Raw genomic sequence first — 25,965 nt, forward strand, 5'->3', positions numbered from 1 at the left:
AATCTAAGGCTAATGGTACCAATGTTACCAACAACAAACTGTTGCAAGGTTCGTTTGTTTCATGCTTTTTTTTTTTTCCATCTTCCCTTGGTGGTACAAATTACTAATATTTATAGTTACCTGAAATAGTTACTCTTGGATGACTGAGCAACCAACTGGACATATAATTTATGTTTAGTTATGTCAAATGATTTTTAAGAATTACTATTAAACTATTAATAGTATTAAAATTTTATTATTAACTACATAAAATATAACATGCTTTGAATGCAAACTATACAAAACAAGAGGTTTTAAGTCAGCCTTGCTTCGATTCCATTTCGTTCATCTTATTCTCTCCATTCCCTGCAGGTACCTATTCTTTATGGTTATCCTTTTTTTACTTGATTTCTTCAACCTATGAAGCTTTTTATATAGTCTTTCACTATGTGGTCTATTTTATTTACTTTTTCATTTTTTAAAGCACATTTTTTGGAATTAAAAAAAACTTATTTTAGTGCTAATATTTATATTTGCACTGTTTGTGTAATACTGCCCATAATTCCCTCTATTGATTACCTTCTATGAGGAATATCATTATTAGCTAGTCATCATTTTTTGTCCTTCAGTTTAAGGGTATAATTCAGAACACTGTTCAATATACTAGGCTCAAGAAAATTTTTATCAAGTGTTAGTTTTAATGTCTCTTAGATAACTGCTATTTTGACCATAAAGACGATGATTCATTAATTCAGGGTTTCTCTACCTCAGCACTATTGACATTTGGGGCAGGATAGTTGATGTGAGGAACTGTCCTATGCCTTGTAGGATGTTTGGCAACATCCTCGGCCTTAATCAGATGCTCACAGTATACCCCATCTTTGCCAGTTGTGACAACCAAAAATATCTCCATATATTTGCAATTATCCCTTGTGGGAAAATATCACTCATACCTGAGAACCACTAATTTAACTACCTCAAGGTTCTTGCTTTATATGTATTACAAGGACAAACTACTGTCAACTTATAAAAAAGCATAAAAAGACCTGAATATGAGAATTCTGTGTATTAAATACACCTAAGCTTTATTTTAATTCTCAAACTTAATGTTCCCTGCTTTACTCAGAAAAAAAAAAAATTGTATACATCAATTCTTCATGCAAAGAAGTAGAGGAATGAATTCATTCATAGCAAAACTTGGAAAACATATAGAGTTATCACTTTCTTTCTCTAAGTTTAAGTATTAGGAGTTTATTTACCTGAAACCTTATATTAACCATGCACTTAATTAGATTTGATTATTCCCCAATTCCACAAATTTCTATATATCACTAGATTATTTCCATATTTGTAAATCAGGAAGACCACTAAACATAAATTCCTTGTTGACAAGGATGAGGCCTTATTAACTCAACTCTGGACTCATCACCTATCACAATGCCTGGCCCATCATAGTCCAACTCTTGTACTATGTTTGAGTGAGTGGTATTAATACAGTATGACCAATCATCTTAATAGACAGGGGATTCGTATATAATGGGTAACTTTTACATAGTCACTAAACCTTGTGTTTAGTAGATGCTTACCAAACACTTGCCCAGGGGCTGCCCAAACCATAAAATCTAAATAAACTTAGCATATAAAATTCAGAACTGAAAAGTAATATTTACATATTCTCCCACTGATGGCTATAAGACATTTCAAATAAAAGTTCCTTTTCTCAATAAAGACAAGGTAAAAGAGAGATTTTGTGTTGAAAACAGCATTTAAATTTTAACACAACAGGACCAGCCAAATGTGGGTGGTGGTGGTTAAGAAATGTTGCTGAGAGGGGCGCCTGGGTGGCGCGGTCGGTTAAGCGTCCGACTTCAGCCAGGTCACGATCTCGCGGTCCGTGAGTTCGAGCCCCGCGTCAGGCTCTGGGCTGATGGCTCGGAGCCTGGAGCCTGTTTCCGATTCTGTGTCTCCCTCTCTCTCTGCCCCTCCCCCGTTCATGCTCGCTCTCTCTCTGTCCCAAAAATAAATAAAATTAAAAAAAAAAAAAAAAAAAAAAAAAAAGAAATGTTGCTGAGTGAAGAATAGTCAAAAGACAAAACTTGATGGAAAGTATGCCATTCAAATTCTTCTTAACATAAAGACAGCATTTACCTTTCCTCCAACACTTTTTTAAGGAGCAGCTACATTAAAGGCACATCCGGCTTTATAAAACACATGAATGAAAAACTACAACAACATAAGAAAAAGCTCTATATTTAATTATGTATATTAGGGTGCAATTATTCACATAAAGACACTATTTTCCAAATATCAGGCACCTGAATACCTATAGTATTATTTAATTAAAAATTTACTGGGGCGCCTGAGTGGCTTGGTCGGTTAAGCGTCCGACTTCGGCTCAGGTCATGATCTCGCGGGCCGTGAGTCCGAGCCCCGCGTCGGGCTCAGTGCTGACAGCTCAGAGCCTGGAGCCTGTTTCAGATTCTGTGTCTCCCTCTCTCTCTGCCCCTCCCCTGTTCATGCTCTGTCTCTCTCTGTCTCAAAAATAAATAAACGTTTAAAAAAAAAATTTACTTTAAAGTTTACTTATTTTGAGAGAGAGAGAGTGTGTGCGTGCATGAGCAAGGGAGGAGCAAAGAGAGAGGGAGACAGAATCCCAAGCAGGCTCGGCACTGACAGCCTTAAAATTTACTTTAAATCACATTTGGGCAATCTACTTTTTATAAATGGATTTAGGGGCACCTGGGTGGCTCAATTGGTTAAGTGTCTGACTGTTGATTTCTGCTCAGGTCATGATCTCATGGTTCGTGAGATCGAGGCCCATGTAGGGCTCTGTACTGACAGCGTGAAGCCTGCTTGGGATTCTCTCTCTGCCCCTCCCTCCCTCACTTGCATGTGCAGTCTCTCTCTCTCTAAATAAATAAATAAATAAACATTAAAAAATATAATAATAAGTGAGTTTATTCCAAGCAACCACTAAAAACACAGACTTAATGAGCTGCTATACAACCGAAAAAGTAACTAGTGTACCACTTACATATTGCCTTGCACACCATGCCATGCATGGTACATACCTCGCATTTTGAGGAATGTTGCCTGAAGTAAATCCAGCAAGGTTTTTAAAATAGCATATTCATGTAGTAATCAAATGTTATTTCCACAAAATTAGTTTAAAAATATGTTTATACATGCATACAAACCTAAATTTTATAAGAATAAACCATATATTCTAAATACTATCTAACTATATTCTATTTAGGATTCTGTGTATTATTATAGAGATATTATAATATAATATATATAATTATAATTATATACAATTATATATTATATATTAATATATAATATTATATATAAATATTATATAATATATATAATTATATATAATATATAATTATAATATAATATAATATATATAATAAAATATAAAATATATAATATAATATTATATATTATTACCTATTATACACAAAGATGTACTAAAGACTATTGGCAAAATCACACAGCACTTGAAAAACCGCAATGTTTCTACATAAATGTGACTAAAAGATAACAATTTTTAACTTATAAATTTATTGAAATGGACCTTCTTAACAACTGCTCAATTATAAGATTAGATAATTACAAACACTGAATTTATTTTTACCAAAAGTTCTTCACTTTTCTGACTAAATCTGTAGGAATGGCAGACAGAATTATTCAGGCAAATATTCTAGAACTTGAGTACTCTATGACCCCAAATTCCTAATATAAACTCAAGAAGCCCTGTATTTTCCTTCCTGCGGAATGTATTCTAACAGCCACTCTTCCAAATCTCTGAAGATAATTCTATCCCTGCAGTCACTTCATCACCTGCTGTTTAGATAGAGTTCAAGTAATGGCTGTATCCAAGTTGATTATCAATCAGAGATGCTATGCTCTGATTCACTGTGAGGCCTTTGACTATTTCCTATTTGATCTAACATTCAGAAGAAATACACGGAAAGAAAAATTCAGGTAATATAACTTTACAGTTATCCTTACTTACCTTGGGTGAGCGATTAAAAGTCTACCAGTCTAAAGTAAAATAAACCTAATATATTAATGTGTGAAGAATCTTGCCTACCTCTCCAGCAAAAGACATTTGCCCAGGTCCTAAACTTAATCAGTTTTGATAAAAACAGATAATGAACTCCATTCACAGGAGCATGGCTGGATAACAAGAGTTGGCATCCCTGCAAATTACGATGAAACATGCAGAGAAGAAAGAGCCTTCACTTACTTGCACGAAGGACTGAAGGTGTCACTTCAATCTCGCTTGTCGCTTGGTAAGGCTGAAAGGCGGAGACACTGCTGGTGCCCAGCTCACTGCCAAATACCTCTGGACTCTGGGTGCCCGTGGAGCTGGCACTGGTGCCGTCACCTCCATGATGTGGATCTTGCTCATCAAACACTGCCACCAGCTAGAAATGGAAGGTAAATTTGAATTTATAAACAAAGGCATTTATAATTGCTACCAAAAACTTATACCACATTGGACATAAATCCATAGAGGAGAAATACTGCTATCTAAGCACGCAGAAATGTTATGTCTTAGGAAGCCAAACTTCAAAGAAACAGTCTTTCCCTGAGTTTTGATGGTTTACTTTTTTATTTCTCAGTTGTGCATTTCAAATCCAAAACTCTAAGGATGAAAAATAATAAAATGGTTTTATATCACAGAATGCTAAAGGAAATAGGGTCGATTTAAATCTTTTTGTAAATGATATACTAAGAGGAAAAGAAAATGGATTTTTATATGTAATGCATATGTATGATATATAGTACTGTATATACAGCAAAAGGTAGAAGGTACCTTTCACTCAGTAGGAAAGAGTATTAAAAATTAGACATGTGTCTGCCCATTTGTGCATAAGAAATATAGGAAGGATAAAAGACAGTTATCGCCCAGAAGTTACTAAGAACAGGGTTGAAAGAAAGAAAATAGGAACAATGAAGGAGGCAGGAGAGAAAAGAATTAAGTAATTTTAGAAAACTATTTTCACTGCTTAATCTAAGGTTAGAGAAAAAAACAACTTTCACATAAATTTGTTTCTCACAAGTGCATGGCTTACAAATTCTCACACTATTAGACAGACAGACACACACACACGAGTAATGAATAAGAAAGAAAAATATTTTAAATAATGAAAGTCAAAATTTTCACTGTCAGAAACAGAAATTACAAATAAGGAAATAAATTCTGTGATGTTAGATTGAAATTACAGGCATCAATATAAATATGTGGTTTTGTAAGCGGGCAGGTAGACTGACAAGATAGGGATGGATGAATGTTAATGCATGTGTGGTTCTTAGCCCTGCCCACTGAGAGGTCCTAGAAGCGATCACACCCAGTGTGAAGGAACACACGTGCCTGAATCTTGGCCTCTGATACCATTTTCCAATAAATGAACAAGGGCTCCCTAGAAAAATAGCTGATTCCAGGGTTGGGGCAGAGAAAATGATAGATAGGCCTGGAACACCTTGGCAATGCTAAAAAGTAAAGCAGTACTCAAAAGTGAAGGAGGCACATCAAAGGGAATCAGGTGTGGGACATCTGGGTGGCTCAGTCGGTTAAGCATCTGACTCTTGGTTTTGGCTCAGGTCTAAATCTCATGATTCCGTGCATTTGAGACCCGCACTGGCCTCTGTGCTGACACCATGAAGCCTGGCTGGGATTCTCTTTCTCTCTCCCTCTCTCTCTGCCCCTCCCTCATTGACACACTCTCTCTCTCAAAACAAATAAATAAACGTAAAAAAAGAAAGGGACGGTGTCTGGGTGACTCAGTAGATTGAGTGTTCAACTTCGGCTCAAGTCGTGATCTCAGAGTTCATGAGTTCGAGCCCCACATCGGGCTCTGTGCTGACAGCTCAGAGCCTGGAACCTGCTTCGGTTTCTGTGTCCCCCGCTCTCTCTGCCCCTCCCCCACTCACGCTCTGTCTCTCTGACTCTAAAAAATAAAAAAACATAGTTTAAAAAAAAAAAAAATCAGGTGCCAACCAGAAAGAAGTCCCAATGGCCAAAGCTGAGACAACCTGTAAACAAGTAAATAATAATACAGTTAGATTTTAGCCCCAAAATAAATATGTGTGAATCCATGATGATATAAGTAAATCTTTGGAGAAATCATTAATGGTGGAAAATAGACAGCTCTTCCACACCATAGCATTGCAATTAATAGTTATAGAAGAAATGATGGAAATAGAAGAAATCACCAAGCAATCTCCACAGCAATAGTTGTTGCAGGCGAGATCACCAGTGGAAGCTAAAACTACTGGGTGAGAATATGATGAGAAACAGGGTATTTGCAGATCTCAAAGTATCTCCCCACAAAATATTTTTCAATTAAAAAGAGAAAAATAGTATCTTTGCAGGGGAGAAACTTGCAGAAACCACTTTACCAAGGTTAACATCACCAGTAATAAGTCATATCATCCTCTGATAAAATGCAGAGAAGGATATAAAATTACTTCTGTGTGATTCCTGCTGAAAATGTGTATCTTTGATCTAATCATCAGAAAACATCAGATATATCCAACTCAAGGGGCCTTGTATAAAATAACTCTTTAAAAATATTAAAGTCATGAAAGTCAACGAAAAGCTTATGAAATTGTGGAAGTTGGAAGAGACAGAGCAGTGTGCGGTCCTTGTCTGGATCCTGGGCTACAAAAAGGACATTAGTAGAAAAGAGACAAGAGGTGCATGGATGGCTCAGTCGGTTGAGTGTCCTACTTCAGCTCAGGTCATGATCTCAAGGTTTGTGAGTTTGAGCCCCTCAATGGGCTTGCTGCTGTCAGCATGGAGTCTGCTTTGGATCTTCTGTCCCCCTCCCCCTCTCTCTCTGCCCCTCCCCTGTTTGTGCTCTCTCTCTCAAAAATAAAAAAACATTAAAAAAAAAGTCATACATTTATAAATCATACATTTATAAAAAAAAAAAAAGACAAAATTCAGATGAGGGCTACAGACAGTATTGACTCAATGTTACTAGTTTCCTACCTTTGGTATGTCCTACAGTTATGTCCACTATTACATTAGAGGCGAATGAAGGGTATGTGGAAACAGTCTATACTATTTTTGCAATTTTTCTCAAATATAAAATTATTTCAGGGGCGCCTGGGTGGCGCAGTCGGTTAAGCGTCCGACTTCAGCCAGGTCACGATCTCGCGGTCCGTGAGTTCGAGCCCCGCGTCAGGCTCTGGGCTGATGGCTCAGAGCCTGGAGCCTGTTTCTGATTCTGTGTCTCCCTCTCTCTCTGCCCCTCCCCCGTTCATGCTCTGTCTCTCTCTGTCCCAAAAATAAATTAAAAAAAAAAAAAATTATTTCAAAACTACAATATCATAATACAGCATTACAAAGTACCATGAAAATTAAAATTCAATCTATTTCTTTTTATCATGAAACAGTGGCAGTCCTTGAAAATCTCAGAGTAATTAATGAAGATCTAAGGACCAGTCGTACCTTCTTGGTCATTCACACTGCAATTCTATGCTTGCAAACTAACCTTGGCTTCCAAGGAAAGTGGAACCATGACTGACCCCCAAAATCCCCACTCCTTCTACCTCCAATTCAAGCTTTTCCAATGTGAATAGTCCTATCAGTTAAAGGACAGTAAGAGGAATTTACAGACCATGGTAAATACTTAATCATTCCAATCTTTATTTCTGAGAGACTAGTGTCATTGAGCAAATGCTATTTCCATGAACATTTATATACCATCAATTAATTCATAAGACAAAAAAAGAAAACCTAAGGTCACAGAGACATGTAAACAAACATGAAGCTCAGAACCCTGCTGTGGCATCATATATAATTAGCTGATTAAACAACATGGAGGGAGGTTAAGTGGTAAGAAGAAATTAAAGTAGGACAAATAGTTGGACCACTCAACCTTACAATAAGCAATATAAATGGGAAAAGAAATCCTTAGCAGTTAAAAAAATGGAAAGGTGTTTGTATATATACACTGAAGTTTCCATATACAGAAATAAAATCAGCCTATTTATCTGACACTGACTGGCAAGAATCTCCCAGGATTAGTAACACACACATTCTACTAGATCAGGGGTCAGTAAACTATTGAAAGATCTAGATAGTAAATATTTTTGGAGCTGTGCAATCCATGCAGCCTCCCTCACAACTATTCTACTTTGCCATTGTAGCATAAAAACAGCCACTGGCAATACATAAATAAATGAGCATGGTTTAAATAAAATAGGTTTAAATAAAACTTTGTTTACAAAGCAGGTGGTGGACCAAATTTGGCCCACAGGCCATAATTTGATAACCCTGCACTAGAATGCTCATCCATCCAGTAACATCCAATTTATAATTTTGAACTTGCAAAATAAAGCCAAAAGTCAAGGTACCTCAGTAACCCTGATAAACTAATGATATCCATTTTAAGCTCTTCACTGAGATTCTGAATTTTCATCCTTGATTTTAATATCATAAGACTTCTCACAAGGTGTGTGGCTTAATATGCATTTTGAAGATATTAAGCTCTGACATTTGGCGTTTAATTGGAAGCAAATGAAATTCAAGTTTTGTTATTAACTTTTTACAATGGTGTGTTCTCTGAAGAATCAAGTCCTTTCTGCAAACTGAAAATGGAGATTGCAAATTACAAAGAACGAGTCTTTAAATGCCACACATGGAAGAACTTATACATGTATATTAGTTTCAATAATTATCTCCCGCATTTTTAGAAAACACAAGTATTATGAAATCTGGACTGTGTCACGAACAAATGCTGTTTGAATTTCAGTGGCAGAATCACAGTTGGTGATTTGCAATATGCCAATAACATACAATTTCCACAGCTTTCTTTTAAACCAAAATTTAAGTGCCAGGTGCGGATATGAAGTAATTTTGTGTTAAATTGGGAAGGGTATATAATTTTAGAAAATCTACTCTGCAAGAATGCATATAGTAGCAGAGCAAAAGAAAACGAGACCTTCACAAAACATCACATATTAAAAATCTCTATCATGCCCTTCAAAAAATTAAGGAAATGTCTGCTTTTAAATTTGTGAAACATGACTCATACCCATATTTTAACAGATGGAATCTTTGCTGCTGTCCATGAAGTAGATCAGTTTTGAAAGTTCATTTTTACTTTCAATAGTTATGGCTTAATCTTTCTTCTGATCCATTCATCAGTCAAGTCTCCATAAAAACAGACATGCTGAATTTAGGGTAACACCCACACTTCAGGATAAACCCACAGACAAATAAACTCCAAACTTGGCCATACATTCCTCACCTACCTCAGGACAAATCATTTTAACTCAGAAACATTAGAATCCTCCAAACTGTTTTTAAAACCGCACAAACACTTATAAACCCCCTTTAATGTTAAGGTACAATCACATGCTGAGAGCCCAGAACTGCATGTAACAAAGAGGCTAAGAGCACAGGATTCAGAATCAAAGAGACTTCCATTCCAAACTAGCTCTGATCTTACTTTGTCGGTGGGTGTTGGTAAATCCACTGGCCTCAACTATCTCTAAGCCTTATGGTCCTCATATTGAAAAAGAGAATGGTGGTTGTGGTAGACAGAATAATGCCCCTTGTTGCCCATGCCCCAAACCCAAGAACCAGTGGATGTTAACCTTCCATGACAAAAGGGACTTTAAAATATGATTCAGGGGCACCTGGGTGGCTCTGTCGGTTAAGCATTCAAGTCTTGATTTCAGCTCAGGTTATGTTCTCCTGGATTGAGACCACATCCGGTCCATGCTAACAGCACGAAGCCTGCCTGGGATTCTCTCTCTCCCTCTCTCTCTCTGCCCCTCTGTCAATTGCTCTCTCATTCTCTCAAAATAAATAAAGAGAATAAAATATGATTCAGATGAAGGACGTTAAACTGGAGAGATTATCCTGGATTATCCTGAGAAGGGGGTAATCACACAAATCTAGTAAAGTAGAAAAACTTTCCCAACTGTGGTCAGAGAGAGATGTGACAATGGTTAGATAGACGCTACATTGCTGGCTTTTAAAATGAAGAAAGGGGGGCGCCTGGGTGGCTCAGTAGGTTAAGCGGCCAACAGCGGTTGGCCAACAGCGGCTCAAGTCATGATCTCGCGGTCCGTGAGTTCGAGCCCCGCGTCAGGCTCTGTGCTGACAGCTCAGAGCCTAGAGCCTGTTTCAGATTCTGTGTCTCCCTCTCTCCGACCCTCCCCCGTTCATGCTCTGTCTCTCTCTGTCTCCAAAATGAATAAACGTTAAAAAAAAAAAAATTTTAAATGAATAAAGGAAGCCATAAACTAAGGAATGTAAGAAAGAAGCCTCTGCAAGGCAAAAAAAATGGATTTTCTCCTAGGACCTCTGGAAAGGATCAGAGCTCTGCTCATGCCTTGATTTTAGCCCAGTGAGACCCATGTCAGACTTCTACCCTACAGAACTGTGAGTTGGTCAATTTGTGATGTTTTAAGCCATGAGTTTCTAGTAATTTGTCACAGCAGCAATAGGAAATTAGTACAGTGCCCTTGCCTATCCTCCTAGATGTGTTACGACAAATAAAGAGATAAGGTATATCCACCGTCAGAACACAAGCACACATTCACCACTAGCTGTTATTAAGTTACACTGTGTTGGTTGATAAATACATACTTTTGTAAATTTGAGGATCGTTTTTTTTTTAATTTTTTTAATGTTTATTTATTTTTTAGAGAGAGAGAGAATGCTCATGCAAGTGGGGGAGGAGCAGAAAGAGAGGGAGACACAGAATCCAAAGCAGGCTCCAGGCTCTGAGCTGTCAGCACAAAGCCCAACGCAGGGCCCAAACTCATGAACCACGAGATCATGACCTGAGCCGAAGTTGGACACTTGACCGACTGAGCCACCCGGGTGCCCCACTCTGTGTAGAACTTTCTCTTCTTTGGGGTACCTGGTTAGCTCAGTCGGTTGAGCCTCTGACTTGGGCTCAGGTCATGATCTCACAGTTTGTGAGTTCAAGCCCCACATCAGGCTCTGTGCTAACAGCTCAGAGCCAGAAGCCTGCTTCAGATTCTGTGTCTCCCTCTCTCTGCCCCTCCCATGATCATGTTCTGTGTCTGTCTGTCTGTCTCTCTCTCTCTCTCAAAAATAAATAAACATTTTAAAAAATTAAAAAATAAAAAATAAATAAATAAAAGTTCTCTTCTTTTTTTTTTAATTTTTTTTTTAATCTTTATTTATTTTTGAGAAAGAGACAGAGTGTGAGCAGGGGAGGGGCAGAGAGAGAGGGAGACACAAAATTCAAAGAAGGCTCCAAGGCCCTGAGCTGTCAGCACAGAGCCCGACGTGGGGCCCAAACCCATGAACCATGAGATCATGACCTGAGCCAAAGTTGGATGCTTAACCAACTGAGCCACCCAGGCGCCCCTGAGGATCAGTTTCAAGAGTCACTGAAGACTGAGGCAAAGCTCTACCACACACCAACAATAAGAGGAGGGAAAACACCCACACATACCAAAAAAACAAAAACCAAAACAAAAAAACAAACAAAAAAACAAGAAAAGGAAAGGAGAATCCTTGCTAGAACAATTCAACATCACAACATCACAATAACCACACAATGCATTTCTTTGCAGGTGCCCTACATCCTCCCCTCAACTCTTCCCACAAAAATGGGGCCACTTTTAGACTTCATTCCACAGAAAAGAAACCTGCGATTCAGAGAGATTAATATGACCAGAATTTAACTATAAATAAGTACAGAATGAATCTGAGAACTGGAAATAAAATCTATCCAACTTCAAAGATCCTTTTTTTCTCACAAACCTCCTGCCCCTGGAACATGTAACATATTGACAGCACACCCACTGGGAAGCTGCAGACTAGAATCATGTATGAGTCTTTGAATAGGATTCTGTTCATTCTTGATTCACCAAAGGTAATAACCCAACTTACCAAATTAACATAATTTTGATACCACTACCTAAAACTGTCTGAACATATCTGAGGGAAAGCGAGATAATTTTAAACCATTCCATGCTGGTGATATCATCACTCAGTTTTAAACAGACAAGCTTTTTTAAAAGAATCCAAAGATCTTACAGATTCTGTCTTCCTACAGGAAAATGACAGGTGACTTAAGTCAAGTAGCTGTCTACGTGAGGTCTCAAAACCCTCTAAGTTCAGACCCCACACAGCCTCAGAAGCCATTTCACTGCCACAGCCTTTGAATTATCTCTCCTTCTGCCTCTGTTGATTTCTTTCACATACAGGCTGAACATACCCAGAGGAAGTTGATTGTGATGGGTCTCACTAATGTCCTTTGTATACTCAACATTAATACAACAATACAATAATACACCAAACTATTTGGCTTTGAAATAAAGACTTGTAATTCCTCAGAAAGGCATCACATTTTTAGCCCTGGAGAAAATCCAAAGCATGTGGAAAAATACTAAAACCACAATGAACTTGAAGATGTCTATAAGACTCTCTCTTCACCTCTGGAACATGAGTGGCTTCAGTGAGTAAGCCAGACTCCATGGAATCCTTTGGTTTATAGTATCAAAACAAAATCAGCTGGGGACTTGGGTGGCCCACTCAGTTAAGCATCAGACTCTTGATTTCAGCTCAGGTCATGACTTGATTTCAGCTCAGGTCATGATCTCACTACTATGAGATAGAACCCTGCATGAGGTCTGCACAGGGCGTGGAGCCTGCTTAAGATTCTCTCTCTCCCTCTCCCTCTGCCCCTCCCTTGCTCTTTCTCTCCTTCCCTCAAAAAAAAAAAAAAAAAAAAAAAAATCAGCAAGAAACACAAAAGAGGAAATGCACTTGATTGTGCCTCTGGTGGGGAATTATCCACATTTCCCACATTTTTCAATATTCTTCCTGACACAGTACTTTGGTGATGATGATGATGATGCCCCAAAATAATGAGGTAACACATAACTCTGAGCAATGGCAGGGAGGTTTCATGGGCAAATCTGGCTAAAATAATAAATGTAACAGAAAGAAAATGCAGTGCAAATGTGAGAGCTACAGCACAATGCAGTAAATTTCTAAAAATTAATAATAAAAACCAAGTGATTAAAGACATATGTATTTTCTGACTGAAGTAATAGTGTTTCAAAATATACAATTCTAAACTCCTATATTCCAAAAACGACTTTTCTTTCCTGCAGGTCAACCTGTGAATTTCTATAATTAGGATCACACATATCAATAATTCCAATTTCCCCACCCCCTTTAACTCAGGCATGTACTTTTTTAAAACATGGTAAAAATAGATCAAGTACTTGGGTTCCTGAATTCCCCTTTACCCATGCCTTTAAAAACGAAACAAATAAACAAAAACCTTCATTTACAGTTGTTTCCCATAAAGCACATTTAATAACCTATAGCACCTATATAAAAGAAAAACAGATACTAGCATGATTATACAGATTAGCACTGTATGTAATCTACACATTAGAAGGTAATCTACTTAGATAAATATTTAATAGTGCTGTTTTAAATAATGTATCACGTAGAGGAGGGCAACACATTCCCATTTTGCTACCTAAACAATCAAGAAGACCAACACCATCACACACCCCTACCTGTCTGCGCTGAAAGGTTACCTGTCCCACAAGAGCTAATAGCATCCTTTAAGAAAGTCACAGATACCTAAAAAGGCACTGTACTTCATCTGTAAATCACAGTGAAACATTCAGCTATGATACTCCCCAGCTTACATTTCAGAGCTGGGATTTAATTCTGCTGTCCCTCAGGATGATACACTCTATCACCCACTGAGCCTTCAGAGTAATTAGATTCCCAATTTAAGAGTAATGTTCAACTAATAGCCTTGAGTATGTCAACCACAAACCACAATAAAAATATGCAAATACTGCAGCCATAAGCTCGCTGACCCACTTGTCAGATATAATGTAAACCCCTCTCCCTCCCATCCCCATCACCAAGTGCCACTGCTCTGTTTGTACCCGTCCATGAAGTTACAACTACACTACACTACTGTTTAAGTGTTAATAAAAAGTAAGATTGCACAGTAAGATAGAAGAAAATAACTCTGAAATTGGTTAATCACATGTAGATAGGTTGACTCCAAACTGGAGGAGGTGGCATTTGTTGTGACTTTATCATGAACACATGCAGCTTTTGCTCAAAGAGATGATGGTGGGTAAAACTGGGAAAGAAGCCATATGAACCTCAGAATTAAATGTAATGATGTAATAACTAATTATTATGTAGACATGAAGGAAAAACTATTAAATCAATTTGTAAACTTTCTCATGACTGAACTTACTTTAATGACATAGAGACAATACTAAATCCTTAGTCATTCTCTGAGCCTTACTTGCTATCATGGTTCATTAAAAGCTCATTTAAATAGAGCTACTGTTTTACTGGTTGAGTAAGCAGAACAATATTAAAAGAATATATTTGAGCCAATGATGTTTTATAATAGTAGTAATACAAACTATACCAATGAAAACTAACTCACTGCAGGATAATCTCAAGCTCGCCACTGAAAAACTTTAAATGTTATATTCGCAAGATTAATTCCGTGCCTCATCAGCATTTCAAGAATTAAGTATACTTTATCTGATGAAAAAAAAAAAAAGACCTACAGCTTTGAAAGGAATGCTAAAATGACATGTGCATGCTGAAAGCTAGCCACTTTTCTTCTGGCTAAGCTAAGAATGGCAAAGAGCCAGGGGTCCTTGCCCCACACGGCACCATGAGAAGAGACCTCAAATCCACCCAAACTTCCAGCTCCACAGCTTGAGATTTTAGAGACAGCTCATCTATTGAGCCTTCCCCACAGTGCCCCTCTCCCAGTCTTCCAACCTATATGGAAAGTAAGATGTGGAAATAAGATTCAACAACAAGGTGTTTTAATCTGTACACAATTTAATGCTTAACTACTAATATGTGTTAACATATTGATTCAAAAATAGCTATTCAGGAATAATACTCAGGAACAGCTGCATTAATGAACAGGAAATGACAGACTTCCTCAAGAGTAATGTCTACTATGAATGCTATGATCTGGGATGTGGGGATCTAAATTTTAAAAAATAAAGGTTTTATTAAACAAAGTCAAACATGGAGGAAATGCGGCATAAGGAGACAAGCCAAAACCATACACACACAGCCTTTCAATGTCTTGCTCTGAACTGTAATCAAAAGATACATTACCATAAGCCACAGCACCAATCGTGATGTTATTTGAGCTTTAATGAGAAAATGATACTTCCAATCCTGGTCCCACAAAGATGTGCCATTGCCTCCTTCACTCCCAAGTCTATTGTGGGGAATAAGCTTAGGAATTCCCTGAACTTGCACAGATGGGTTAACAAGGCATAAAGAATTAGAAAGCCACAGGATGAACACACCCAAGTTTGGGTAAACAAGATTAGGTAAACAGGGCAAAGGCCCCCAGGTATAGGAATAGGAAATCTCAGGATGAAAACATCCAAGATTAGGTAAACAAGATTTAAGGGCGGAAGCACCTTCCAATTTATTACAATAGTAGAGAGCTGCTTTCACTAGAAGGAAAGACAAAAAACAGGTAAACAGGGCTATAGACAGGAGCAGGGCAAAGTTGCCCAGAGCTGAGCTAATCAGCAAAAGAAAGGTGCCTTGTTGACCCTGAGGTAGCACACTCGGGTCTTTCTTGTCCCCTAGACCAGTTTAGGTAAACAAAGGTGGGACCTCATGTCTGCTGTAAACAACCTTCCACCCAGCTCCAGAATTGTGTTTTGTATTGACCCAAAACCCTAACACCGCATATCTTCAAAATCCCCTTTCCCCCACGGCCATGAGTTAATGTTCAAGGTTTCATTGTCTCTTTGTGCATGTCCATCATGCTTGTAAGCCTTCTGATCCTAATAAAAACAGAGCAAGGACCCTAATTGGGGCTCTTGTCTCCTCCCAGACACTAGCCTCTCTTGCATTTCAATCCTGCCTCTTCTCTCTTGCTGGACAAGAGAGAACTCCAGACCCAGAGTCTATGACAGTCTATGTCACCATCCTCAACTCCCCCCCAATTCCTGACCCAGACGCCTAATGGATAAGAAGCTGCTGATGTGATTCCTCGGCCCAGAAACACAGCACCATAATTCCACTGGGCAGGATCACGGAGTCTTAAAAAGTAAGAGCTTATGCCCTACTCTCTTGTGCATCTGTATTTCTGCCTCCATTTGGTGAGTCCACCAAAGCACGGTTGGCCCCTTTGGTTACGAAGGTGCCTTTTAGTTTTACCTCCTCAGCCAGCCAGGTACATTAAGCCAGGGCCTATTTCGCTGACCTGAAAACATTGTCTCAATGTGCCCAAACCACTCCCAGCTCCTCCTTCCACCATACAACTAACAAAATACAAATGTTTACATCAGAGAAAAGGAGTAGTCCTGTGGAAGCCTCCAGTTGTTACTGCATTCTCCTAGCAACTCGCACCATACAGCTCTGTGCTGGAGTTTGTACCAGGTACTTTCTGGCACACAGGAGCAATCAGCCAAAGTCAGTCTTTCATCAAGTAACACCATCTCACAGAACTTACACAATCACATCCTTTCCCTAATCAACCCATCACTGATTCTATTGTTGAACATATGACAAATGACTCATCACTAAAATTTTTTGCCAGTCAAATCTTGTGAACTATATATAACACTTCATTATTATTATTATTTTTTTTTTTTTTGGCAATCAGTAGTGGAAAACTTCCCATCCTAAAATAGAAATTTGAAGGATCACTTCCTCAGTTCTAAATTTTGCAAATCATGTTTAAAATTAAAAGCACAAGAAAAGAAAATTTGGCTGTGGCTCCAGTCAAGTGACGCAGAAAACATCTCAACACAGTTTTCCACCTGGAGAAGGTGCAACAGAGGCAGGTAAGTCATCCTCTCTGGCATTTAAAGACAAGATAATGTTCCTACTCAAATAACTGGCCTTGTTTCCAAGGCAACTTGCCATTTGTATAGGGAACTCATGGGGGGGTCAGTAATCCCTTACCTGCTGACTTCACAATTTGAAGGAGACCCCCACTGATGTCTCAGCTTCCATCTAAGAGCATCATCAGAAAAAAGCGACTCTAACTGAAGTAAAGGAAGAAAGGAATTCAGATGACTCTATTAAGACTTTGGGGAGCTGGGGATCTAGGGAGAAAAACAGTGCCCTAGGAAAAGCAAGCTAGAAGAAATGGGAGTTGCTGTTTAACAGTGATTTATTTTCCAGTGAAGGTGCATAAAATCCCACTACTTCTGTTCCCTCAAAGTTCTGAATGAAAGTTCAGTTTACACTGATACATAATAAGAAGTCACTATTCATTCTGACAACCACAAGCGAATATTAGCAAAAGATCAAAGTTCAATAAATTTGTTTTGTAAAATATAACGTTAATGTTACATTACAAAATGCCTTTCAGTTTAATTTGCATGCAAAAAGGATAAGTGTGATTTTTAAATATCCACCCAGAGGCAGAGATGAAAAACTTCAAACATTTTCTGACTCCTTTTTGCTACACTCATTATTTCAATACCTTCTACAAAGGAGAGATAAAGGTGTCCTTGACATTAGCCTAAATTATCTTCAGTATGCAACACAATGCTGATTAAATTAGGCTCATTTTAATGAGTTGGTTTTAATAAACCAACTGGCAGGTTTATTCAAAAAGTAACTAAATAATGAAATTCTTTATAACAACTCTTCATTAGTATAACCTGTTTCAGCAAATTTTTTTAAGTGAACACAGAATAAATACTAATTGTATGTCAATCCCTTCTCCCTCAGATTTGACAGACAAAAGAAATGGCAAGTTAGACATGTTCCCAATTCACACAGAAGTTTAATACTGAAACTTAACGCAAATCCTTTGAAATCTAGTACCATCTGACAGATGTAGGTAGTCAAGGCCAAAGAGCTTGGAAACCTTCATTTTTGTGGAAAACCTATTCTGAGGAATGCCAAAGCCTCTGCTTTCCTTTCGCTTACTGCTCACACACAGAAAACAACACCATCCGTGCCCCGGAACAGTGGAAGTGGAGTCCTGTTTAAGCTGTTGTTTGCAGTGCTCTCCACTCGTTTCATTACCATAAGGCTGTGAATTTTGAATTGGCTCCCCAAAATTAGGAAGGCTCAGAGAGGTGATTCACCAGTTGTATGATCCTGGGGAGATCCTTTTTTATTTTTATTTTTTTGTTTATTTATTTTGAGAGAGAGAGAGAGAGAGCACACACGAGTGTACATGTGCACATGCTGGTGAGGGGCAGAGAGAAAGAGAGAGTGAGAGAGAGAGAGACAGAGAGAGAGAGAGAGAGAGAGAGACAGAGAGAGAGAGAGAATCTCAAGGAGGCTCCACCCTGTCAGCACAGAGCCCCACGCAGGGCTCCATCCCACAAACTGTGAGATAATGACCTGAGCCTAAATCAAGGGGGGCATTTAACCAACTGAGCCACCCAGGAGCCCTGACCTTGGGCAGTGTGAACATTCTGGGTCTCAGCACTGATAGGGTTGTTACATACCCTATTTAATTCTGACAAACTGCACAGAACAGTTTGCAAATAGCAAGTACTCAAGAAATGTTACCTATTATTATTATTTGAGAGAGTTTCAAGAGACTGAGGCTATCAACAGAGGAAGATGAAGGGCACTGGGATGAAGTTAAACCACATGAACTGTACCCTGAAAACTGTGGGGCATCCTTACATGCACACCAGTTTAATTTGCATTCATTCTGCAGGTTTCAAGGACTATGAAGAAAGGACAAGAAGGTAAACAAAGCTCCTTGGTCCGACAATGAAGAAGTCATGACGGGTAGACTAACAGAAAGGTGGTGAAGTGACAAGAGAAATAAAAAGTATAATTATTAAAATGCAGAATTGAGGGGCGCCTGGGTGGCTCAGTCCGTTAAGCGTCCGACTTTGGCTCAGATCATGATCTCACAGACTGTGGGTTTGAGCCCCGCATTGGGCTCTGTGCTGACAGCTCAGAACCTGGAGCCTGCTTCAGATTCTGTGTCTCCCTCTCTCTCTGCCCCTCCCCTGCTCATACTCTCTCTCTCTGTCTCTCAAAAATAATAAATAAAAACGTTAAAAACAATTTTTTTTAATGCAGAATTGAGACTTACTTAAAATGATTTGGTACATGCTGGGGCTGGTACTATGAAAGAGGGGATCAATCTGAAATGTTTAGGTTTGTGGCTTGGGTGACTGGACAGAGAGCAAGGACAAGGACAAAGAAGTCTGGGATGAAAAGTGATGCATTCACTTAGAGGTGAAATTATCCTAACTCCAGTATCCACTTCCCAGAAGACAAATGGAAACGGGAGTCTGTGGTGCCAAGGGGAGTTCATGGCTAAAAAAATGTAAATGGGCAATGCCAGCACGTAGTGGTAGCTGACGCCATGAGTTTAGTTAAGGATCCCAATCTGAACATGGAGCATGTGCAGAAGTCAGGACCAAAGCCTGAATAAAGCTGAGACTGAAGGTTTCTCTTCCCTCCCTCCAATTCCACCTTTGAAGAAATCTGGGAAGACCAAAAAAAAAAAAAAAAAAAAAAGAAAGAAAGAAAAAAGAAAGTAAACTAAAGGCAACAAGCTTTCACAGAAACTGGGAGGGTAAAAGCATGATGGAGTAGGAACCAGTGGTAGCTAAATATTATCAAGGAGGTATATTAAAATATTCTCAGGAAGGTTAGATCAATACATATTTTCAACGTGGGACCTAAAGTTATTTCACACCAATACTAAAAATAATTTCAATAATAGGAGATATTTTAAAATATGAAGAAACTTAAGTTTTAGTCCACTGACGAGGTGAATAGACAATCAAATATTTGTTCAGATAACACTGAGCAGATTAATTCATCTTTACAACAATAAGCTTAACAGATGAGGATTCTGTAACCAGTTCTTGAGTTTCTTGTGAAAGGGTCAATTTCATTAATCTTTTGCTCCTGCCTAAAAGGTGCCCCAATAAACACATGTTGAATTAATATCACTTATTCTATATATTTTGCAACCCCTCTGAAAAGTGCAGGCATGTTACTACAAGTAGCTAGTGTATTACAAGCCCTCTGGGAATCATCCCCTAACCTCGCACTTTTGCTTATATCCAGAAATCAAGCTCTTTTCACAGCCTACAAAAAGAGAGAGAGATTGTGGCTTGTACATTACTTCAAGGAATACCAATTCCCCATGCCAGAGTCCTCCTACTTTTCAATCCTCTATGATCCAGATGTGATTGTTGTGTGAAGCCAAATGTATGTTTGAAAGAGGCTGAGCCTAGAATTTCAGGAAACGGTAGATTAATGCAAAATAAGAGCCAACTCCTGTTGTTATAACCCCTGACCCCTCTGGTCTCTGGTTTCTACCTGTCTTATGGTACCATTTCTGATAAAGAACTTTGCACCTGCTTAGAAGGCTACCATTCATCACCTGTTTCATTTACACTTATTCTTTCATACCCTGTTGCCTAGTATGTGCCAAGAATTGTGTGACACACAAAGCCATGAACCTTCTCCACAGAAAAAAATGCATAGAGGCACTGAAGTCTGGATACAGTTTCAGCAGATTCACAAACCCCTGCTTTAAGATAATAAAAGAGACTATTAAAAACATATTTTCTGATATTCAATTAAATAGCAACACACATTTCTTAAATTCTATTACATCACTCTGACACCACAAAGTTACATATTAGCAGAGTATAAATCTCTTCTAAATATTCTCAAATTCTCTTTATTTTTACCTTGCAGTATTCCAGTTTGTTTTCCTGCTCTGTCTTCCCATTTTGCTATATAAGTGTTCAAAGTTAAAACCTAGAAACAAGGAATCCCTTTACATCGATTAGAAGAAAAATAAGAGTCATAACACAAAATTCCTGGGTATTAAAAAATGTGATTATGATAATAGCAGCAGCAATAGCAATGGAGTGATATTGATGGCAGTAGCTACCATTTGTTACCACTACTGTGTTTAGACCTTTTACCCATTATTTTATTTAATCCTCAAAATACACACAGTACTACTATCATGTCCACTTAATACCCAGGGAAACTGGAAACCCACAGGGTTAAGTTCTACCACCACTTCTAGTGGTAGAACTGCCCAAGTGTACTTGAAGCCAATGGCTTTACCTGGAATCACTACATGACACTGTCCACCATACAACTTCCACCATGGCCAAGAACCAGAGGGCTCAAGGATGGCCACATCAAGGAAAAGGAGAGCCACAAGTCTTCATGGAAAGGGAGACCTAAAAGATAAGTGCCAAGAGACACAATCTGTGTGTCACTTTTCGCATAAACTCAGCCTTCCCTAAACATTTACATCTAACAGAATAACAAAATAGCCATCTGCAATGCTACCTTTCAGTACAAATGCTCAGCTTCAGAAGGCACTCAGCAGGCTGCCATGAGATGGTAAACACCCCAATTTCCATGAGGAACTGCATTACAATTTCAACCACACCAGACAAGTTAGCTTTTAGGAGATGATCTTAGACAGCAACAACTGCCAGTGTTAGGAGGTGTCGAAATACAGAAGGGATCTGAACGCTGAGAGCCTACAGAAAGAAGTCAGTGCAGGTGAACTGGCATAAAAGAGCTGAGGGACAGAACAAGGTGCAGCCCTCAAGGACAAGTGGGCTTTTTCAAAGGAAGGGTGGCAGAAGAAAGCTAAGATGACAGCATCTGAAGTCTGCAAGATGTTGGCTCAAATCCAAGCTCTACCACTAACTAGCTGGGTGGCACCGGGCCAGTTACCTCTCTACACCTCAGTTTCTCTTCACCCAGAAAATGGAGGTGATAGTGATGCCAACTTTTGTGAAGCTGTGATAAAACTCATGAGGCTCTTATGAGCATACCTGACTGAGCCTGTAGGTGTAAATGCTGAGCAAGAGAACAGGCCCAAAGCCAGTGAGCACAAGAGCCAGTGGTGGCTGATGTTGCCGTCTTCATTGGAAGCCTCATGTTCTGTTTATTCTGAAGACTTAGTGTATTACTGGGCAGGATACTCAGGGCTTAAAATAATATTAAGTTCAGCAAAAATACCACTTAGCAATTTAGAAAAACTCTATGTGACTAACTAGCTGCTTTAAATACATTCCTACATTTCTTCTCCATAGGTCTTGGGGAAGTCTAATGGTATGAGAAGAAACAGGTAAAGATGGGTAAGATTACAGCTTGTAACACAGAAACAAGACACAAAAAGTGCTAAGGGCTGGGAACTGGACCAAGGGGCTTATCAGAGAATGCTATCTCTGTGCACGCCAAACCCAGAGCCTGTGGGACACAGAGCACTGGCTACTTCCTGTAACAGAGCTACAGAAAAGGCTCTGAGACAGTCCATGCAATGGAAGGAGTTTCTTCCGGTGTCTTATGTGACTAAGGACAGCAACAGATATTAAAAAGGAGCAGTGTTAAAGAAAAACAATTTTAAAAACTAATATCCAATTTGCGGTATCCTGAAAATATATTTAGGTTTTAAAAAGCCAAATCTGAGCACACTTAACTCAAAATGCTCAATAGTTTGTTGGTATTGGCACAAAAACATTTTTCATTCACAGATACTAAATCTGCTGGGCAATTACCCTAACCAGTTTTAGGTACATGATTAAAAACAATGTGACATGAAAGTATAGGGTATTCTGTAGACAAAAGGACAATGAAATGTTCCAAAAATACTCCATCCCAGGTTCTTCAAAACTAATTCACTATGGTGCCAGTTACACCATTCAGTTCAATCCCCAAGTTAAAACCTACATTTCCATAAATTGGAGCCAATAAATAGATCTTCAGGATAGCATAAAAACATTTAAAATATTCAGGGAGTTTTCACTGCTCTCCTCAAATACAGAAATATATATTAAAAAGTATTTAAACCACTGAGTGCTATGTCTTCAAATCTACAGAGACTCAAAAATTTACAAAACAAGAAAATCTGGAGAAAAGCTAAGGCTACATTAATGATCACCCCCACAATCTAGGGAAGGAGTAATGGAGTGGAACAGTACTTCTTCTCTATACCAATATGTCTCAAATACCATCAACCTATGAAGGAGTCATGAGGAATAAGGACTTAGCTCATTAGATCATTAAGCATTCAATATTCTAAAGATATTATTAGAAAAACTATTGCGAGACATTATAAGGAAATATAGCACGGATCCATTATTTCCCGTTGATCATCACATTTCCTTGTTTAAGGTCCTGAAAAGCTCCCATAATCTTTTAGAAGAGTGTCTGCACCAGAATACCAACCACCACTGGGGAATCCTAAATTCTAGATTCCACTGTTCATGACTGAACCTCTGCAGTGACACTCTGGTACCTCTGGGAGGGCACCGTGGTCTCAGAACATCACCTTGCTCTCCTCTGAGGAAGTCAACATAGTCAATACCTTGGACAGGAGACAGTAGATTTAAAACATAATATGAATAACCAAAGGAATGAAAGAAAATGTAAAAAGTAATAACAGTACCAGAAGAGCTACCATAGGAAACTGTAAGCCAAGACAAGACGACACTGGGTATTCACAGACTGGAGAGCAGACCAATCTAGACTGTGAGCACTATAGGGTCCACATTCTTCATCAATAGTTTTATCTCTGAAATCACAGAACATGCTGATAAAGTCTTAATGACCCATACGCTAGAAACTGCTCAAACAATAAAAACCACTCTCACACAAAAGACACCCACAGACCACATACTACTGAAGAGGCTTAAGAGCAAATGCACAAGAGGCTATTGCTGAGACATTTAAAAACAGGTCTTACATTTCTACACACTAATCTAAAAGAGAGGGAAATAGAAGCTCAAAAACTGGTCAAATTAGTGTTTATTTTAAAACACAAATCTGATTAGACAATTAACAACAAAGTTGCCAGAAATAAAAACAGACTTCAAGTAAACAAATTAATAGGCTGCTGTGTTTTCCATGGAAAAAGAACATTATATATAAAATGTTGTCACCTAAAAACTGACCTGATTCAGTCCTGTCAGACAGTGAAATACACTTAGGCAAGTGGTAATTTATGAAGGAAAAAAGTCACTTCACAAACTGTGACATGTTTCCAAGTGTAATAAATGAACAAAATGGAATATTGCACAAGATTGAAATCTTTAATACTATTCATGCAGAAAGGCTGAAATTAACTTCTATATAATATTGTTAAAGTATAAGTTAAATTCACTCAGTAGTTTCCCCTCATAAAAAGGTAATACTAATGGAAAAATCCCTGAAATTAGTGATTCAGAGTTCCTGGTGTCAAATATTCCCAGTGGAACCTTAAAAACTGTTAGAGAGTCAGGAAGTCTGCGTGTCCAGCATGTGCATGCACTCTGGGAAGACTGGCTCAACGCCTCCCGTTCCCTAAATGGCTTCATTTCCGGATGCTAGCACTAGCTGAAGTCCCTCAGATATATGCTCACTGATAAAAAAAAAGATGCAAGAGGTGCACAAAGAAATGGGTGATGACTGATAAGAGTACACGTGAAGTACTGGAAAGAAAAGAAGCTTTGCAAAGACACAAACATCAATATCCAAAGTCCTGTGTGGACATGCATTTCTACTGCTGGAAATCGCTATTCAGAGGTAGCTGTCAGTTTCATTCCATTTCCTGGGGTATGAGCTCATAGGGCTGGACTTGAAAACTTGTGGCCTCTGTACCATCATTGCATGGCAGGCTACAGCAAGCACAGAGTAAAAAGAGCAGCAATAGAAGGCTGTGTAGAAAAGGGAAGAATCAGGATCTGCTGGGATGAAACACCAGGAGAGGTGGGGCCAAAAAGCTGGGTGGGAAGAATGAAGCACAGGATGAGTCTGTAAGGGGGGAGGGAGTCACAAGGCAAGAGGCTTCTGGAAAGAAGAGCCACCACACAAATGCAGGAGCCATGTGACTCTCCTGTAGGGCAGTCATGATCCCTCTAGGATAACATGCTGAGTTTACTCTCTTTCATATGGAGAAAGCAAACACACAGGCTCTTGCAGACCTGAAATAACAAATCTTGATTTGCAAACAAGTAATACAGCCTCACAATGCCTTTTCCACAATTCCAAAATCAAATGGCTCCAGAAACAAACCTTTTCTTCATAAGTTAGTAAGAAAGTACATTTGCCGGCAAAAGCTAACCTGAACTGATGCAAAATTGTGTATAATATGTATTTATGTACATAGGTGAATACTCACATGTCTAAATCAGATTCTAAAATCAGAAAAAACTCTGGATTCTAATGCCTGGCCATAGGGATTTCAGGCAAGGTATTGTGGTACTCTCAGTGCTGTGCTGGAATGGTTCTGGCTCTCAAGAACTGATTGTTAAGTTTTCAGGACTTCCGTGAGTGCACTGTCAGCAGAGTCATTGTTAAAAATTAAATTGTACAAATTTACAATGAAATGAACTAAATTAAAGTAAAATGTAGCAAATACTTAAAACTCATCACTTCTTTTCTTTTTTAATTTTTTTTTTAACGTTTTATTTATTTTTGAGACAGGGAGAGACAGAGCATGAACGGGGGAGGGTCAGAGAGAGAGAGGGAGACACAGAATCTGAAACAGGTTCCAGGCTCTGAGCTGTCAGCACAGAGCCCGACGCGGGGCTCGAACTCACGAACAGTGAGATCGTGACCTGAGCCGAAGTCGGATGCTCAACTGACTGAGCCACCCAGGCGCCCCTAAAACTCATCACTTCTTAATTACTCTCTTTTACCTCATGTATGGTCTAAAAGTTATTTATGTCCACTGCTTCTGTACAGGAGAAACACTCTAGAATGGTATATGACTGTGTTTCCCAACTCCACAGTGACATCACACTGGCTTCCTGAACTAGGCCATGGCAGAGTACTTACATCACAGAAATTGGCAAACACTGCATTAACAGTGGGTTGTTAAGCATTTGCAAATCCACCAGTGCTGGAGGCTCTCTTGAAACTATGAAGACAAAGATGAATTCATGACTACCTTGAGTATCTTACATTCAGAAATGTATAATAGATCAATAGAGGCCAAAATTTGGGAGCCAGAGTCC

General features: G+C 38.7%; 1 protein-coding gene across 20 annotated transcripts in view; it reads right to left on the reverse strand.

Annotated features, from left to right (window-relative positions):
- Positions 1–25,965, reverse strand: part of PARD3 (par-3 family cell polarity regulator) — a 664,605-nt gene that overhangs the window by 393,907 nt on the left and 244,733 nt on the right. For all 20 annotated transcript variants that reach the window (XM_042991413.1, XM_042991418.1, XM_042991416.1 and 17 more), the window contains one exon: positions 4,238–4,418. In XM_042991413.1, coding sequence (XP_042847347.1) covers positions 4,238–4,418 — 181 coding nt within the window. The remainder of the gene's footprint in view (positions 1–4,237; positions 4,419–25,965) is intronic.

The sequence above is a fragment of the Panthera tigris genome, chromosome B4 (genome assembly GCF_018350195.1).
Source record: "Panthera tigris isolate Pti1 chromosome B4, P.tigris_Pti1_mat1.1, whole genome shotgun sequence".
NCBI classification, from domain to species: Eukaryota; Metazoa; Chordata; class Mammalia; order Carnivora; family Felidae; genus Panthera; species Panthera tigris.